Consider the following 18,713-nt stretch of genomic DNA (forward strand, 5'->3'; position numbering starts at 1 on the left):
CAGACTGACAAACATTTTGTCTTGAAGTTAAAGTTTAGCAAAACTAAATTGACTTCGCATTTCTGCTCTCAATGACCCCATATAGTTACAGTACATCTTGAAACTCACGCTCGTCTGTGTGGACGTCTTGATCTTCCCCATACACAAGAAGTCCTCTTGGGGCAACGTGCAGATCGTAAGATTCCCTCTGTCTCCCATCTTTGGAAAAAAGCCACAATTTTCCATGGTTTTCGCCTGGTTTTCCATTATTATCAATATCCGAGGCGTAAACTGCTTCCTAAAATTAAAATTTTTTAGACACTTAACTAGGCACCCCCCCTTTCCCCAGTAGCGTTGACAGGAAGGTCCAAAGGTACTTTTGGATGTAAGCTTGGGATAATTTTAGGGCTCGAAATATTATCCAAAGAGCCCGGAAAGAATCCACAGCGTATTTTTTGGATACAGTGCGTTTTTCTTAGAAGTGTCTTTATTTGGGCCTCAGGATTTCATTGATACCGGGCTCAGATTATTCGCTTAACGGCCCTGCACGCACATATACGTGTACTGTAATTTGTTTATTGCAAGAATTTCTATCTTCAGACTGAGAAAGCATCTATCTTTTTCTACACCTCTGTATGTTTGGCATGTATTGTTTTTGCTGTTATGGTTAAAAATAGAAATAAACTGGGCGGAGTCTTAATCCTGGCAGCTCCGCATACTTGCAGAAGTAGTAACCCACCTGGTGAATTGCCAAGCTTCTGAACATGGTGGAAATGTCTGCTGCCACAGTTCGGTAGCCTGTCCCGTCTAATTTACAGCTCTTTATATAGTTGATAGCGAATTGGTTGTCGATCCAATATATTCTGTGAGTAACAAAGCCGAGCGATGGTGAACAAAAAGAAAATATACTGCAAATTAGATTCTATTTGAATAAGGACCTTCTGATGATTACCAGTAAGAGTGAAAGAGGCTGTAGAGGTTATTAGAATATAGGCTAGTAGGCCTAACTAAATTTGATGTATTTTGTTCTCCTTGGCTTTTTTTCTTAACATTGCGCACTTTTGTAGTGTTAATGGCATTTATTGTGAAAATTTGAAAAGTAATGTTGACAAAAGTGGTTTAAGTGAAAAGCTTTAACCTTCAGCCCGAGAACGTAATTTCTATAATTCTCTCTTCAAAAATTCCTATGTTCCAAAAAAATAATGTTGCAACACTATTATAGCTTTTTAGTCATTTTTGGCCATCAAAAAGATTTTCCTCCCAAAAATGTTTCCTATTGTTCTAGTTTTTAGTGTCTGGCTACGTAGCTTTATCAGTCTGCATCAAGGTATATTGTCACACAATCTGTCATGTATTTTTCTGATAATTTGCTTTAAGTTGTTAACAGACGCCGTATTTTTACACTTAAAACCAACAAGGAGAAAATGCGCATAAAAGTATTTAAAACATTCTGTATTTTGCAGGATGTTATCAAACATAGATTCAATATCAAAACATGTTTTTATCACACGATGTTTTCATAAAAATTTTTCCTTAGCTTCTAGTGTAGTGATGAAGTGATTTGCATTTAAGAAAATCTTATTATCTTTTTCAACAACATCAGAGTAATGTGTCAACCAGCATCGACACGACTTTATGGCGTCATAATAACAAGGTGACTCCACATACAAGTTCTCTGCCTACACATGGTCAAGTTAGGACGCGGAATGCCAAAAATTTTTGCTCGGTCTTCAGATTCTGGTTTGATAAACTTAATCTCAGAGGCTTAGTCTAAACGTTGTAAAGCTTTTTATGACCTCATAACAACACGTCGACAATCTTGATTGTCCATAAACTGCACTACACAACAACAACTTACACCGCACGAGGATTAATACTTGTGACAAATTATGTTCACTGTTTTCAGGCAGACGATTGTTACACATTTTAACAGAGTTGTTTGTCGGTCTCTTGCGGTAAATTGGTTTCACCAAAGACCAAACCAACGTGGCTTTGCCATTAACCAAAATCGACACACCACTTATTATAAAAGGACAACGATATGATCAACATACATTTCTATAATTGAAAAAGCGATAGACTTTTGTTGATTGCATTCCGACATTTTGTTGTCCATCTTTCAAACTTTTCAAGGAAAGATTTAATAAAAATCTTCTTAAAACTATAGACCCCCTTTATTTTTCTAAATTTATCTATTGATTGCATTGCTGCTGCACTTAAACTAAAAGATCGTTTGAGAAATGAAAAGTTGGTTTAAGATGGTTCATTATAGATCAGTGAGCGGCAGATATTATTGAGTCAACTCTCCCTCTAAATCTCACCTGTCATCAGCGTAGTCGATAACAATATTAGGGAATCTTCTGGTATAAATATCGGTATGCAAATATCTTGGATTCTTACCGGCAAGGTCAGTGCAAACAATCTTCCCACCCCTTCCTCTTATTAGGCCAAAGTAAAGTTCTCTGTAAAACAAACAGTTTATGCTCAAAGTTTGGTACAAATAACTGGCCGCAAACACTGAGCTTTAAAGCAACTACTGAAAAAGACTGAACGATGTAAATGGATGATGCTGGTGGCAAACAATAATTAGGCGACGATGAACACCTATAGAATCATTCAACTGCGGTTCAGCATCTTGGTAAATTGCAAAAAAAATTATACAAAATACAAATTCACGCTATTAATTAAACGAAATAAGGAAAACTTCACTCTGTCAATCTCGGTGACGGGCCTGCGTCAGTGATTCAAAGCCTCTACAAGTATGCGAAACTGCCAGGATCAAGCTGAAGAAAGAGCTTTTTTCTATTCGAAGAAAGAGATTCTACAAAGCAATGGACCCATCAATGTACATGACACATAACCTACCTTCGTTTTATGTGGACAGCAACGCTATAGGCGTTTCCCAGCGGTTTATCGAGATTCGTGTAATATCGAAACTTCATGTCAGCGACTACCAGATACCCGGTAGCGCCGTCAGTCCAATAAAGATTCTGCGCCACCCAGTCGTAGGCAAACTCGTAGATATCCTTCATCATGCCTGTCCAATGATATGTCAGATGCCCAGTTTTCATGTCGTAGGTGGAAAGACATTTTTGCCTGAAATAAATGAACATTGTTTTCAAACAATTGCGAATGATTCCATATTATTATTATTGTAACTGTCTCCGCCGCCAGTGTAGCCAAATCGTTTGGCATCCGCTGGCTTCGATCAGTCTTTCAACAAGGTTGATAGGATCTCCATTCTGTTTTGTCCTTTGCGATGTTTTGCAATCGATGGAGATGTGGTGTGCTGAGCAAGGATCCCAGGCCAGCTTTTCTGATGTCAGATCTCAGCAGTTGTAATAAATTGGTACGGTGACGTCCGGTTCGGCCTTGGTACTTTTTGCTGCCAATTATTGCAAATTCAAGGGCTTTCTGAGGAGGTGAGTCCTGGTGAAGTCTCAGAATGTGTCCAAACATGTTCCATCTCATGGTGGAGATCTTGCAAGACAATGGTTCACTGTTGCATATTTTGTAGAGATTTTTGTTCGAGATAAGACTGTTTGGCCAAGTATGACCAGTTATGACACGTAAATGTCTTCGATGACAGGCATCCAATCTTTCAAGACTTGCTTTGGTAACAGACCAGCTATTACAGTTGTAGATCATAATTGGGATGCAGTACGCGTTGTACAATCTTAGTCGCAACTGTAATGGGATTCTCGATCTCTTGCTCCATAGTTTCCAGTGTGATCTGAAAGCGACATTGCCTAAATTGCAGCGGGATTTGACATCGGCAGTGCTGCACAATAATGATCCCAAAAGTTTGTGTGTACGCCATTTTTCGTTTCCTCGAATCGGTAGGCTATCAGTATCAGTTTCATTTGTGTCTGCAAGAAATATGTGGGTGAATTCAGTTTTAGTCTCATTCATGAAAAGATTGTAGTTTTTCAGGTTCTTTGTAGCAATAGATTGTAGCATATCAAGTGGCTGTCTTTCCTCATCCAGATGAGTTCATATGATTCCATATGATTCCAGATTCCATATGATTCCAGATGAGTTCAAATGATTCCATATGCTAGTTTCAAAGGTCAATCGAGTTTCATGACTGGAACAACATAGATTCCTGGTCCTAGCTCACACATAGGAGCGACTGCGAGGAAAACATATCCTTGAGAACAAGAGGTAGATTGTTACGTCACAATGATTACTTCATCTTTAAATGCAGAGCGGAACGTTTGCGGTTGCTATCGTCATTGTTACGTCAGTGGTTATTAATTGTTACACAAAATATTTAAACAAAAAAACATGATAAAAAGTTTATGAACTTGCGATGCATCAAATGTTGCCACTACCCAGCAGGCTGTTTCACCCTTATTGAATTCATTATAAGGTTTTTATTTAAATAATAATAATAATTTTCAAATGGATTCTATTTGAGTAAGAACCTCCTGATGATTCCAGTAAGGGTGAAAGAGTTTGTTAAAGGGCGGGGAAACCCAAATTAACTTTTTGCGAGTTTTTTGTTTCAGCGTGATGTCATTGTGTACAACATGCGTTTTAGCAATAAAAAATCCAAATTTTGTTGCCCTTTGTCTCGCTAAGGCCGCTTTTGTTTGATACCCGTTTGCGAGGTCTCGCGCGCATCAAGCTGTGACGCTGTTCGCTGTGACGCTGTTCGCTGTGACGTCACAAGGTACATATAGTTGTGGCCAAAATTTTAGGACCAGACTTGATTTATGACCATTTTTGCATTACTTCAAAATAATGCATCAGATATTGTTTCAGTTGCATCATCTTTATGCATCATCTTATATCTGATGCAGTATTTTGAAGTAATGCAAAAATGGTCATAAATCAAGTCTGGTCTTAAAATTTTGGTCACAACTATATGTACCTTGTGACGTCACAGCGAACAGCATCACAGCTTGATGCGTAACGAGACCTCGCAAACGGGTATCAAACAAAAGCGGCCTTAGCGAGACAAAGGGCAACAAAATTTGGATTTTTTTATTGCTAAAACGCATGTTGTACACAATGACATCACGCTGAAACAAAAAACTCGCAAAGTTAATTTGGGTTTCCCCGCCCTTTAAGGTTTTTAGGTTGATAGTGACTTGCGCAGTCGCAGTGCTTGGCATTGAGCACTTTTTTGTAGTAAGTTTTCAATAATAATTATTTATTGTTGACTTTGTGGTGGTTTCTGGAAAGAATTCGATTGTTTGTACCACAAACAGAAAAGGCACAACAGGGTTGAGCATTATAAGAATATAATTTACAAATAGTTTAATCAGTCGAACGTTTTTGGCTATTTACAGTGCATATCGCACATTGGCAACCGCAAGATAAATGAAATATTAAACGCTGCCAATAAGGTTTAACATTTTTTTGTTGAGCATAAAATTTTATCCAGTAAAATACTGCGTATCATGGTGAGAATGCAAGCGCTTTCTCAAAGCGATTTATTGAGATTTCAAGCCTGTTATTATTTATCTTATGCATAACATGCACGTGAACTTCATCACAGTAAGCGTTGACCGATGCTTAAACTTATTCATTAAATTCTTCCTGTGCTTAAAACTTAAAAAATGTGTATCCTTTAACCTGGATCTCATCGTGGAATTTCATTAAAAATTACGCTTGATGCGAAAATAATTAAAAGTAGAGAATTGTTATCAAGGAGCGATATTTATTAGGTTTCACTAAGTGGATATGTGACCGTTTATTATGAGGAAACAATGCAAAACAATACAATTTATATTCCTCAGAACATTGAAGGCCTATTCCTCTTACAAACAACTAAACAAACAATAAAACGTCAAAACTTACGAATAATCGGAGAAAATCAGCTTCGAATTCTTCGTATCCGCGGCGAGAGCAGCAATTGCGTTATACCAGGGAATAGTGTAAAAATTGTCATCTGGCTCCAAAAGCGTCGGTTTTGGGAATATTGGATCAACAGGCAACCGACTGAAGTATGTGACGCCTGCTCTTGAGCTTGCCATGATGAGAAACTTGGAATCCACTGGTTCTGGAAAGCAACAACGGATCTAGTTGTCGGTGAATGGACAACATGGCTGGCGGTGCTGCGATAGTGACGTAGGTAGAAAGAAAAATTTGTAGATTAAAAAAGGAAACTATTGGGAGGGCAAACGTCATTTAACATGAGTTACCATGGTTACCAGGACACTTAAAGGCATGCCTGAAGGTGGTTACGAAGATTGGCTTCCTTGTCTTTCCGTCCACTTAATCTAAACCTTCAATCACCGGGTGTAAGCCTGGATTAGACCATGGTATTAAAACGTTTTAATAGCACGAAAAAATATCTTTTTTTGAAGGGATCAAGATAAAATTTTAGTGGGCCGATCGCTCCCATAAGTCTCTCTGTGGCTATGTCCCTGCAATAAACTATCTTGATAACTTAAAGTAAAAACTCAACAAGATTAAAAAATGAACATTATTTGAATAGCTATTTAGATTGAAAAACCCCTGACAAAACTGATAAACCCCTTTCCAATCATCTCCAACATGACTTATAATTTTCCAGTTTGTAGATGAAATTTTGTCAGTATCAGATCTTAAAACATATTGTTGTTGATTGATTGAATCTTTATCCTCGGACTGGGAAAGCTTCTTGCAGAGCTTAATCCTGGCAATTTCGCATGCTTGTAGGTTGTAGTGTAGAGGATTTGAATCACTGGCGCAGGCCCGGTCACCGAGATTGACAGAGTAAAACTTCCAATTGTTGAAGTCTTGTTGCCGGGGAATTTTTCCATCCATTAGGTGCCGCTGAATGGAGAGCAGTCCTTAACGTGCGTTGCCCAAGCGCACACCCCGAAAGTCGAACCCGCGCGGCTTGATCTTGAAGCCTTTTGGTTCTAGACGTCACGCGCTAGCCGACTGAGCTATCGGGGCGGACCCAATAGGGTCGAATGTTTTATTTATTTGCTTGTATTTAATTTTGCTTCTGCTTTATTCTGCACATTGCTGTGGTAACTAGGTGGTGGCCACTTTAACATGAATAAATTGTGCACACTAATCAGAAGCTACGTTGTCAGTGACGTGGAAGTAGCTACCGTCATTGCGACCCTTCTAGCACTCAGCCAGAGAGTTAATCCTTGCTTTGAACGTTGTTTGGCTATTACAGAAGGAGAAAAAAGGTTTAGCAAAGGTTAGAATCGAACTCACGTCATCGAAATAACTACCACTCTAACCTTAACCCGCTGGGCCACACTGCCGACGGCAAAACGTTCACTTAATTTTTGTTGTGTTGCGTTATCATCGTTGCCTGGTTACTAATTTTCAAGACAAATTGTTGGTCAGATCAGGCTAAATAAAGAAGCAGGATTAACATTTGGTATTTGCAGTTCTAGCAAACAAAACGTGAGCAAAATAACAAGTGACGTCTGGTGATGTCATTATCATGGAATCTAAGCGGTTTAGTGACCAACATTTTGGATAATAAATTATAGGATCAGTTGTTAAGTTGTTGATTCAACGGTTTGATTTGTTTCTAAGAAGGACTGCAGTCGTTTCTATGCGAAACTACCAGGAAATAACCAATCAAGGCTTTGTCAGTCCGAGGATAAAGATTCAAAACCAACCAATCAAAACCAACCAATCCATCTTCAATTTTTATCTCTTTAATTATCTCTTTTTACTGCCTTCTTAGGGACGTAGCTGTGGAAGGCTTGGGGGAGCAATTGCCCTACAAACATTTTTTGCCTTCCTAAAAAATGGGTTTTTAATGTTAATGCAACAACGCTTTAATGACATCATATCACACGTTGAATGACGTTTCATAAATGCTTGGCTGCATTCAGTAGCTCTACTTTCAACTTTTAGTTTCAAATATTTGAAGTTTTCTTTTTAATTACGTGACTAGCAGCAATTCAACACCATTCCAGAGCGGGTGGATGTGTTTGTGACAGTTGAAAGTGGAAATTTGCTTCTTTGCATTCTTGTTCGCCCAATTGTAGCCCTCAACCACTCGTAAGATACGACAATAAATGGCCTACTACCAAACAGCAAAATCCCAGACAGCACTTTGATGTCTGAGTAGGTCTCTGCGAATTAGTACAAAAACAATGTCCACACACTTGTTTTTGTTACTTAGCCTACTTTCTTCATGTGGAAAACAACGTAGTTCATGAAAGACCTTTGCGCTTTAAAGGGTCTCGGTCTTATCAGCGACATCTGTCGCAAAACGTCGGCGGGTTTGGCCTCAACAAAGTGGTTAACAACACGTTGGAAGGGGGTATTAGTCATGCTATTGTTTATTACTTGTTTCATCATAATATGACGCAGAAAATAACACAAAGAATAAAAGTACAATCAAAGTAAACAATTATATATTCCAACGGTTAGTGTCTCACCAAAATAGCGCCATAGGCGAGCTAACTGCTCCTGAGGCACCAAAAAGTTTGAAACGAGCGATGACGCGCCTGATAGAAAAGTAACCTGCCTCGTTGTCACGTTTATTATCTCACACAGCGACCGCGTACAACGCGACTTTTAAATGTTTGTTGGTTTTGCTTACAAACAAGCTTATCGTTCGATTATGTTGCGCGTACGTAGCTTGTTAAATAAATCTACTTGTTTTTAATTTAATTCGCCATTTGTTTTCATTGTTACGTCGTAAAAAAGCGCTATGTCATTTTGAAAAAACGAACATGAGAAACTTTCCGCTCTTGGACCAAACAAGGTTGTTTTTCAAGGTGTGGTCGAACAGAAGAATGCTGTTACTATGACAACGTCACGTAAAGTTTTTATTTTATATCAGCTTGATAGAGAGGTTACTTTTTTAAACCACAAGCGAACTAAACCAAATAACAACGTGGCGTTTACCTAGGACCTAGGTAAATGAAACGAAAATGGCGAACGTTTTCGGCTATACATTTAGCCTTTGTCAAGCATTTGAAAAAAAATGTTATTGCTTGATTTTTTGATTGTTTTTTACTGCAAGATCACAGAAAATTTCTCTTTCTAGTTGTGGTTTTGTTTGACGTCTAATCGACATTTTATTTCAACAATTTCATTCGTTCCGGTCAAGAATGAGTAATTGTTTCAAAAGAGTAATTGAAACAGAATTCCATACTCACTTTATTTTTATTTTCAAATCAATTAAATTCAGCAACAACAATTTCAATCGCATTAAATCAATTTAATTTATTTGGAATGACATTTATTACAAATATTTCAAGAATTTTTTAGTGTTTTGCATTGGCTCCTATACTACGTCATACTTTGTTAAGAGGTATTTGGTAATTTATATATAATAAAAGTAACTGGTAATTTATGAAAAGTATTTTGCATCAAAACAAAATTTAAATATCTTACTGCACTTAGGAATCCTGCATAACTCCAAAGTAACATTCGGATTCGTTGTATAGCACCACGTGCCGAAGACATTCCCGTTTGGATTCCTGAGAAATTGTATTAAAATCAATTTTTATCACACCACTTTAACTTTGCTTACCAATGGTGATTGGAAAAATAGTGAAGGTCAAACCTGATGAGCACTTAATTACTGTTATATAAGCAATAAAAGGGGAAAGGTTTTGCTTCAGTGGGCTAACACTTGCAGGAAATAATAATGATAATGATGATGATAACGAGGCATAATCCAGTGTAATAATTATTTTGCCTTCCCAAGAGCAACGTTCCCTGTTGGGTGTGTGGAAGAAATTGTTATGTCATGTTTTGTGTAGTTGTGAACACACTTGTAAAGGTGTAGCTGTTGTGATGGTCAGCAACTTGAAAGAAAATTTAGAAACGACCGGTCACGCATTAGGAAGGCTTGATGGGTGTGTTTGGTTGTAAGATGCGGATGTAACACATGACTTGTCAGCTCTGAAAAGAGATCTTGTTCATTTCACTTTGAAATCCAGGAAGCACGTCACGATTCCAAACAGTTTCGTTAAACTCATCGGATTAACAAGATATGAACTTGGATATGATGTGGTTCAATAAAACCACAACTAACGAAGTTTGAAAAAATACGTTTGATTACTCCTAATTTTTCAAAATGTTCTTTATGCGCTGCATTTGATTCCAAAGACGCCCTGGATAGGAAACGCCATATTGTTAGCTTAGCGCGAGACTTCGTTAACGAAGAAGCTTCAAGATCATACGGCGCTGGTTTGACTCTCGGGGTGTGCGCATTCCAAGGACTGCTCTCCATTCAACGGCACCTAATGGATGGAAAAATTTCCCGGCAACAGCATTTCAACAATCGGAAACTTCACCCTGTCAATCTCGGTGACCAGGCCTGCGTCAGTGATTCAAAGCCTCTACAAGTATGCGAAACCACAAGGATTAATCTCTCAAAGAAGCTTTCCCAGTCCGAGGATAAAGTTTCAATAAATCAATCCATATTTTTTAGTTGAAGTTAAACATTGCAACAATTAAACGTCAATTAAATGTCACAGACAAATACAACCAAGCAACCACACGGCATTTAACATAATCCATTAAAATTAAACATAAACTATAAGCTACAAACGTTTTCGGCCATACACACGTTAGCCCTTATCAAGTAACTTTAATTTTAATGGATTATGTTAAATGCCGTGTGGTTGCTTGGTTGTATATGTCTGTGGTTGAAAAAAGTGACCTCTTTACCAAAATTGAATTAAATGTCAGCAATGCAACAGTTAAGTTATCTAAATTTCTTTCCAAATGCTAGATTGCAAAGAATCAACAATATCAAGTGACGCTGGTTCGACTCGCGGAATGCGCACTTTAGCAGCGTACTTCAACGACTGCTTTCCTTTCAGTGGCGCCTAGTGGATGGAGTAATTCATCAAATCTTTGACAGTCCATGTAACTTCGTCATTCTTATTCAAATAAAAACACACACACGGCTTCATAATTGAAGCGGTATACGCAGCAAAGCGATCAACTGTTGCGTCACACAGTGTGTAAAATTTCACCCACCTGCAATAGTTATGCTCCCCCCCATCACTGGGGGTGTATTTGGATCTGTGGGGGGTTGTTTCATTCCATCGTTGGCATAGTAACCCGGACATAGTGTAGTGACGTAATCCTTGGTAATCTGACGTCGATCCGTTGACACAATCTCCTGTAGATGCGTTTATGTCGTAAGCATTGTGCTTTGTGATGAAATAATCAACTGAATAGTTAAGTTTCTCTGAGTATTATTCCAAAAAAGATTTGGCAAACATGGAAATATTAAAGAAGGGTTAAACAAATTTAAACTTACCTGCTGAAGACAATGAACTTCCTTGAGATATTCCTTGATGCGTCAAACACACAAAAACTAAAAGCGAAAGAAAACTGAATAATTGCCACATTTTCGATTATTACAGTATCTGAAATAACAATTTGCATTTACAGTATATTTTTTCACATTTTTATACAGTATGCCTACATTTCAAGAATACAGTATATTTGGTTGAAAACTGCACTCTAAGAAACGTATTAAATTAAATAAAGCCTGCTTGATTTAACCTGATAAATATATCTATGAAATTTAACGGTAAAATCTGCCCTTCATCCGGTGATAATACTGATCAGTAATTTGGATTGTTTCAAACAAAACAATGTGTATGCCAGTGGCATAAAGTTGTATAATTTTATAAATACATTAACATTTTTTTCCTAATGAATTGAAAAATTGTGAATGGCCCCCAATATTTTTTATAATTTATTTCTCTGCCTATTTCTCGTAGTTTTGTTGAATCGGTGTATTGTAGCGTCATAGTCGTAAGTGTAGACGTAGTCACCGACAAACACAAGAACAAAGCAGGACCTGACCTTTCGATTGGAATCAACATGGACAATAAGTTAGTGATTGTTTAGAAGATTTCGCATAATCAGTTGCTTGCTGGTGTGGAATCCCAGATAGGATTAAAGCTTCTTATGCATTCTTGTGTCATAATCACACTGGACAAAAACTTTAAAATGTTATAAAGTTTTTTAAAAAGAGCTTCAAAACACTTCCAAAATTCCTTTGCTATGGATATAAACATTTCTCAGAAAGGAATTTAAATCGCAGCATGCATAAACAAACATCTGCTTTTCTACCTTGGATAACCTTCAGCACCCTCAAAGAACATGTTGCTCAATTCGTTCGAAGGAATATTCGAAAAATTAATTAAGACCAAAATATGACTTTTGAGACAAAGGAGGTTAAAAGTTCTTTCAACGCTGTATAATTTTTTATTTCCATGCAAGCACCAACGTGTGTTATAGCGAAATTAAGCCGCTTTTTAAATGAAACTTTGCGCGGGAACAGGCATTGAATGAATGAATGAATGAATGAATGAATGAATGGTCTTTGATGATCTCAATTTCCACAAAATGTTACTTAAGAAATTCTACGACTCAGGTCTTCATTTGCTTCTGCAAGTTTGTCACTTAAAATACGGAACAAAATAAATGCTTGTCGGCTGCGTAGCCGAGTGGTGAGAACGTTTACGCGACGTTCGAAAGGACGTGGGTTCGACACCGCTCCAGAGCAAAATAATTGGAGCAGCTGACTCGAAGGTTGTATGTCGCTTCACTGCTGTCTGTCGTCTGTTGTATCGCATCTATGACCGCAGTGTACTGTAAGTTATCGCAATGGGCACCAAATAAAACATGATTACTGATTGTTGTTGTTGTTTACTGTTGTCTTGTTGGTTTTCATGTTCTGTTTATGCAAAGCATGTTGCAGTCTATGTTGCATGCAATATGGCCGTTGGATGCAATATGGCCGCCGTCTCAGCATAAATACTTTTGACAACCTACTTCCTATGTCAACTTGAGGAATCAGTTTTAACGAGTTTATTCTTTGCACAGCTGCTAATTATGACGCAAAACCGCCTGAACTTTTCATTGTGAATCATAATTGATTTGTCATTAGCAAGACAAAGCATAGTCTAAACTTTTATAAAAACTCATTGTTTTACGATGCTTTGCACGCGCGGCAGTCGTCAAGGTGATGTTCATAAAATCGCACCTTTTGTGTGAGAGATCGCATTGTTGATTTGCTAATGATGAGAGGCGTTGCTTTTTGTTAATCAATAATTCCTTTTGCAGCGCACTGTACAAAACCCGCTTTTCATTAAGCGGTATCTGGTGGATAAAACAACCTATGTACAATAACACCTCAACCAGCATGCCTACAAAAATTTGAGTTGTCAAAATTGTTAAAGAGTTTCAAATCGAATTGATGAACTCCAGGATTGAAATTTCAGTCTGAAAATTAATTTATACCATCAAATAATTAAACAATTATTTAAGATCTTGTCAATAACTAATTAACACATTTCAGTTACATTTAATTAATCTAATTAACATTCAAGTTAATAAATCATTAACCCAGTATCAGTAACACAATAACTCATCAACCCAAACAAAAAAATATTCGTTTACCAAAAATTAACTTCAAAAACGAAATCAATGGGGAAACATTTTCATTCAATGCATTGTTCGCATCACTTTTCGTCCATGTGTTTACAGCCAAACTTTGGATTCATTCATCGCAAATTTGCAAAATAACCAAAACGCTAATACAATGAACTTGCCGAATTAAAAACTTTGCAATCAAACACCCCTAATTTAAAATTTCGGCCAGCACCCTAGATGTCTATCAATAAAGGATTCCACTTGGAATACTTGGAAAGCAACATGGCTGCTCCAGGTAGAGTCTCCAGACAAGTTCAATTGTTTTTATTTGCAAAGATTTTTGATAGGTTCCTGAGACCTTGCACATTCAGAACACTCACTGATTATTCCATCAACACCAACCGACTACCGGTGCTTCTAATAGATATAGCTTCTTGTGGCAGGTTTATAAGCAAGGACTCTGAATCTTTGCCACACTTTTATTACATACTTTCTACCTTTCCTTCACTGAAACTTTTTCCTTTTTAGTGAATATTCAAAATCAGATTCAACCAATGAAAAGTTTTTTTTAGCATTGAGCCATCTTTGAACATGCAGCCAGAAGTCAAACAAGAGAAGTTGAAGGAATGTCATAACACAATGTTCAAAATTTCGTAGAGAGTCAAAAATTCAGCTAAAATTTCTTTATGACATCATTAACGTCTCCGAAGATAATGTCTTCGCGTTTCCAGACAAACAATGCAAAAAATATCACACTAGCGCGCGGAACATTCCCTAGAAAGAAATATCAATTTCATTGTTTACATTTAGAAATTTTTTTGGAGATCAAAAAAAAGCTGAATCAACCACTGGATTTTCTGAACAAGATCAAAATGTTGATTTCTATGAATATTCATGGATGGTACTGCTATTTTGCATACATCAAATGCTGGCATTTGCACAACAATCTAACCTCTTAGCGTAATTTATTAAGTTAAGAATCGATTTCGTTATAGAAATAGTATCTTCAGCTTATTCAAATAGAAAAATTAAATTGAAAAATTCTTGTTTTAATGCAATACTTTTACAATTACATTTACCAAAGTATCAAATCGCATTCAAAAAAGACTCAGTACAGAAATGTAGTTAAAAAAACTTTTACTATACATCCGCAAACATTTAAACTTCAAAGTCAATTTTCTGGAATCATCTTGACTACGTAAAACCAAATTTCCGAAAATACTCGTTGACACGGCACAATCAAAGGTTATCACTGCAAGATTAAGAAACCGCAGATGACACAAATTACCTCTAAAAGTTCAACTTTAAGGTGTTCAAACTACTCATTTTCCTACTCGTTTCTTCGTTCCTGGAAGACAAAGCTGAGTTACAATTATCTGCACTCGATTAAATCCTTTAAGTGACCTTCAAAAGCAAGACAGCGCATTTCTATTCCCATGTATAATAACCCAATCAGTAACACATTTCGTTTGAGACGTTAAAAAAAACCTTCTGCTAACTGGAAACGCAACTCACGTTTTTCTGTAAATCACGCTCTTGAAAGCAGAGTCGTACTTTTCAAATTTAAGCTTTTAAAACACCTCCATCTTGCCTCCTGCCCTCACAACTAACAGCTACAAAGCTAATTAAGTACAACGAGCGATGCTCTCTTGTCTCCAACAGAAGATCGTCATCTTTATCTTTGTTGAGCAACAACAACTTGATGACGTACTGATGACAAAATTACATCAGTTGCAGACGAGACATCTTGAGTACCGTCATAAGGCACCAACGGCAATTGTTTAATGCTGCGCCAATTGTTACAACACACTTGTTCACATAGTGGATTACACATGCAACACAATGTACAACTAGAAGCAATGATAGACAGTAAAGCCATCGAGCTATCTGCTCCCAATTTTGATTATCTTGCCGCGACACTATCGCGTACTGTCAAGCGGTGTCGAACCAACGTGTCCCCTACAGGGCATGTGGACCTCATAGACCATAACACTGGAGAAATGCACCGGTTGCAGCAGTGGGGAGATGTTGCCTGAATTTCTGCCTCATAGGCGAGAAGAAGAAGAAGGGAGTGGTGTAACATTCTCACCAGTAAGAGATCGCAAAAGATCCAAAGATCACCTTCTTGACGAAACCATACCGGCAATTTGAGCCAAAACGACATTTGAAGTGAAGTAAATCTGATTTTTAAAACGCTTGCAAAGTTTATCTTCACAAGTTTTCAGTAACAGCTCTACAGTCATGATACGAACTGGTGGCATTCCAACATCAACCTGTGTGAAGTGTGAAAATCGAAATGGTGCCTAATCTACTCTCACACGCCTCGGTTAGCTTCATCCACTGAATTCAACAAAAGCACCAGTTTCTACCGCAACAACAACAACAGCCCGATATCTCAGTTGGTTAGCGCGTGACTTCTGATCAAGGCTTCAAACGAAAAAGCTTCAAGATCAAGCCGCGCTGGTTCGACTCTCGGGGTATGCGCTTGAGCAACGCACGTTGAGGACTATACTGTCTACATCCTAACAACAACAACAATGATAATCATTTATTTCACAACTACGACAGTAGTTGTGAAACGCAGTGAAATCAAAACCGTGCTTCTAGAATTCTCAAATAAAATCGTATAATCAAAAAGTCTTCACAATTAGAAATCTTAAGGCAGTTTATGATTCAATGCTTCGATGAATTGATCTTTATGGTTAAGTCGCTTTACATAAATTTAAAAATAATCGTGAGGGGATTAGGGTGGTACAGTTGTCCCAGCAAGATGGTTCTCGCTCCAATCTCTTCTCTGTCACGCTATCGTGTTTGCAAATCGATGAAAACGCGATACTAATTGTTGTCCACGTTAGCGCATCTCATTAAAATATTAATATATATTTTAATAATTTGTCAAAATTTAATCAAATACCTTTTAAAGGCGTTTTTCAAAATTTTTTAAACAATTAGATAAAATCTTATGAGAAAACTACCAAAAAATTTAATCCCTCCATTAAATGATGGACCGTTGTAGAAATTAATAAACTACGAGACAGGTACTTAAAATAATAACTTCCGTCATCTAAACTTGCTTTAACCTCTGCTGGACAAGACTATGTGAGATTACTATAGCCTTGCATAAAAAGCGAAGCATCTAAACAACATTAGCCAGTTCTATTCTTATCACAGCAAACAAAATTTTATCTTTTCACGTTGTTCCACCATCACTTAACATCAGTTCTATGTAAGAGTGCGATGGATGATTGTATTATACTCGGCTATGCAGTTGATTGTGGTTATGCCGCAGGGGCGGGTCCAACAAGTATCTTTAAGGGGGATATTTCAACAATACACAATGACATGTAGGTGTACATTATTCTGACCTTCAAAAAACACCATAAATAAAGTTACTTGTTTGTGTTTTACGTTTCAACTGATCACCTATCAAGCCACATTGGCGCAATCGCTCAGCCATTGTTGCAAAAGAATGGGCAACTTCTCCACAAGTCTTCACTAATTCGATTGTAACTTTAAAGTGACAAATTTTTAGAGACAAGACGTTGGAAACCTGGAAATATTCATCCGCTTTCGCGATATTGAAAGGATTGAAGTACTGCTAACTCAACACTACACTTTTCTGATTGGTGGAATTATGTGAGATAGACACTTAGGAGTGAAACAAAAGCAATCATCGTCACAATTCGTCATTTTTGTTCATCAAAGTGACGTCATTGCTGCTGAGTCAGCATTATTGCAAGTACAAAGGCATCTTGTGTTGGTTACTACCTCACTCCCTCAGCGATAAATTAATCTACTGCCACAGTGACGAGAAGAAAAAGAGTTTTACAATACATGCTGATATCCAATCAAGCCAGCATGATGGCAACGAATGCACATTACAGCTGAACTGATAGTCAACTAGAAGATTGTATGAGATACAAGGACCTACGTCTGATGCCTAGATGAGAATTGAAAACTAGAAAGCTATCAAAAAAAGGAAACAGATAAAACATAAGAAACGTTCCTTTATATAAGCTGATTACATTCTTTCATACTTTATACCATTCCTTTTTATGTTCTTCATGTCCTTTTGTAGTTCCTTTCTGCTTTGAGCTGGCTTCCTTTGCAGCAGTTCAGTTATTTCTTACTAAGCTTGAAATTGAAAATAAATTACTGCCACCTCAAAGACCGGTCTAGCATCGGCGGATTTTTGTTATGAATTGGTTTGCTTTGCAACCGCCAAACGCATTAAACTTAACAAACCTACCTGAACTTGGGCAAGTTTTTGCCTACTAAGCACTTACTGAACGTTTACTAAGTCGTGGTTTTGACAGCATGCTCGGAAGTTTCTCATTGTTACAGACGCTTTTTAGAGTCGCGGCGTTGGCCTCTTGAAAGTGAGTAATCCATCAAGACTAAACTTTTATAGAAATGATTCAGAAATTTTAGAGATAGCCAACATGACGACGATACCGACACATAAAACAGGAACGAGCAGATCACACGTGGCACTGCATTGTGAACTCACAATCACCGCGTTAGGAATGAAGTGAATTTGAAAAAAAAATTTACCCTGTCACCTGGTGGCGCACTTTATGAAACCGATAATTTTAAGCCGATTGAGAAAAAACTGACCGAAGGAAAGTCAGTTCGATACTTGTTGAGTGCACGTGACTAATCTTGGCAAGACACTTCATTGACATACATTAATCCGAGCAGGAGTGACTCCGTTGCCCTTCCCTCCAGGCAACCACACATTGACGAAGACACAAAGGATTCACACGATTGTGACGACACAAATTTTAAGTTTAATTTCACCTTAAACCCTGATTGCTTATTGGTTTCAATATGTCGATCCCAACTTCAAAGATTCAAATTACGCTCAGGCTGGGATTCAAACTCAGCACCTTCTCAAACATCAGTAACAATAAGTTATTTGATTTTTTTTGATTTGTGTATTTGATGTTTTTTTTTGAAAAGAAGCAATTTAAAAAAATTAAAAAACTCTTTGAACTAAACAAACGGTCTACTATTTGTGGTCCCTTACAGTAAAACGACGAATAATGGATGAAGATTGAGAGACACCGACCCTGGTTCAGCAAGCATCTACATTTTTGCGGCTGCAAGCAGGCAAAACATGATTAACATTATTGAGCAGATCAGGTTTGCGTAATTTAGTATCAACAAAGCTGTTTATTTATTTTGTAACATCATAAAACTTGCGCAAGTCGAATAGTCACGTAGCAACATGTTTGTTTGTGTTCACTGTGACAAAACTAAACAAAAACATTAGTTGCATCAAACAATCTATTTTAACGCATAGCGTTTCATCCTGCTCATCCAAACCTCTTGGCTAAGACAACGAGCCACTTCTGACTAATATTTTCATGTTTTCATCGCTTTTGTGAAGAATTAGTCAC

General features: G+C 37.5%; 1 protein-coding gene across 1 annotated transcript; it reads right to left on the reverse strand.

Moving 5' to 3' along the window:
* Window positions 1-85: 85 nt before the first annotated feature.
* Window positions 86-11,293, reverse strand: LOC145778344 (uncharacterized). The gene is made up of 8 exons (XM_082589811.1): window positions 11,183-11,293; window positions 10,897-11,041; window positions 9,298-9,383; window positions 5,788-5,989; window positions 2,845-3,075; window positions 2,301-2,441; window positions 719-842; window positions 86-277 (listed from the first exon to the last, which is right to left on the reverse strand). Exons 1-8 carry the CDS (start codon window positions 11,271-11,273, stop codon window positions 86-88), a joined length of 1,212 nt encoding a protein of 403 aa, XP_082445937.1. The 5' UTR covers window positions 11,274-11,293.
* Between the last annotated feature and the right edge of the window lie 7,420 nt (window positions 11,294-18,713).

The sequence above is a fragment of the Aplidium turbinatum genome, chromosome 10 (assembly GCF_918807975.1).
Source record: "Aplidium turbinatum chromosome 10, kaAplTurb1.1, whole genome shotgun sequence".
Taxonomy (NCBI): Eukaryota; Metazoa; Chordata; class Ascidiacea; order Aplousobranchia; family Polyclinidae; genus Aplidium; species Aplidium turbinatum.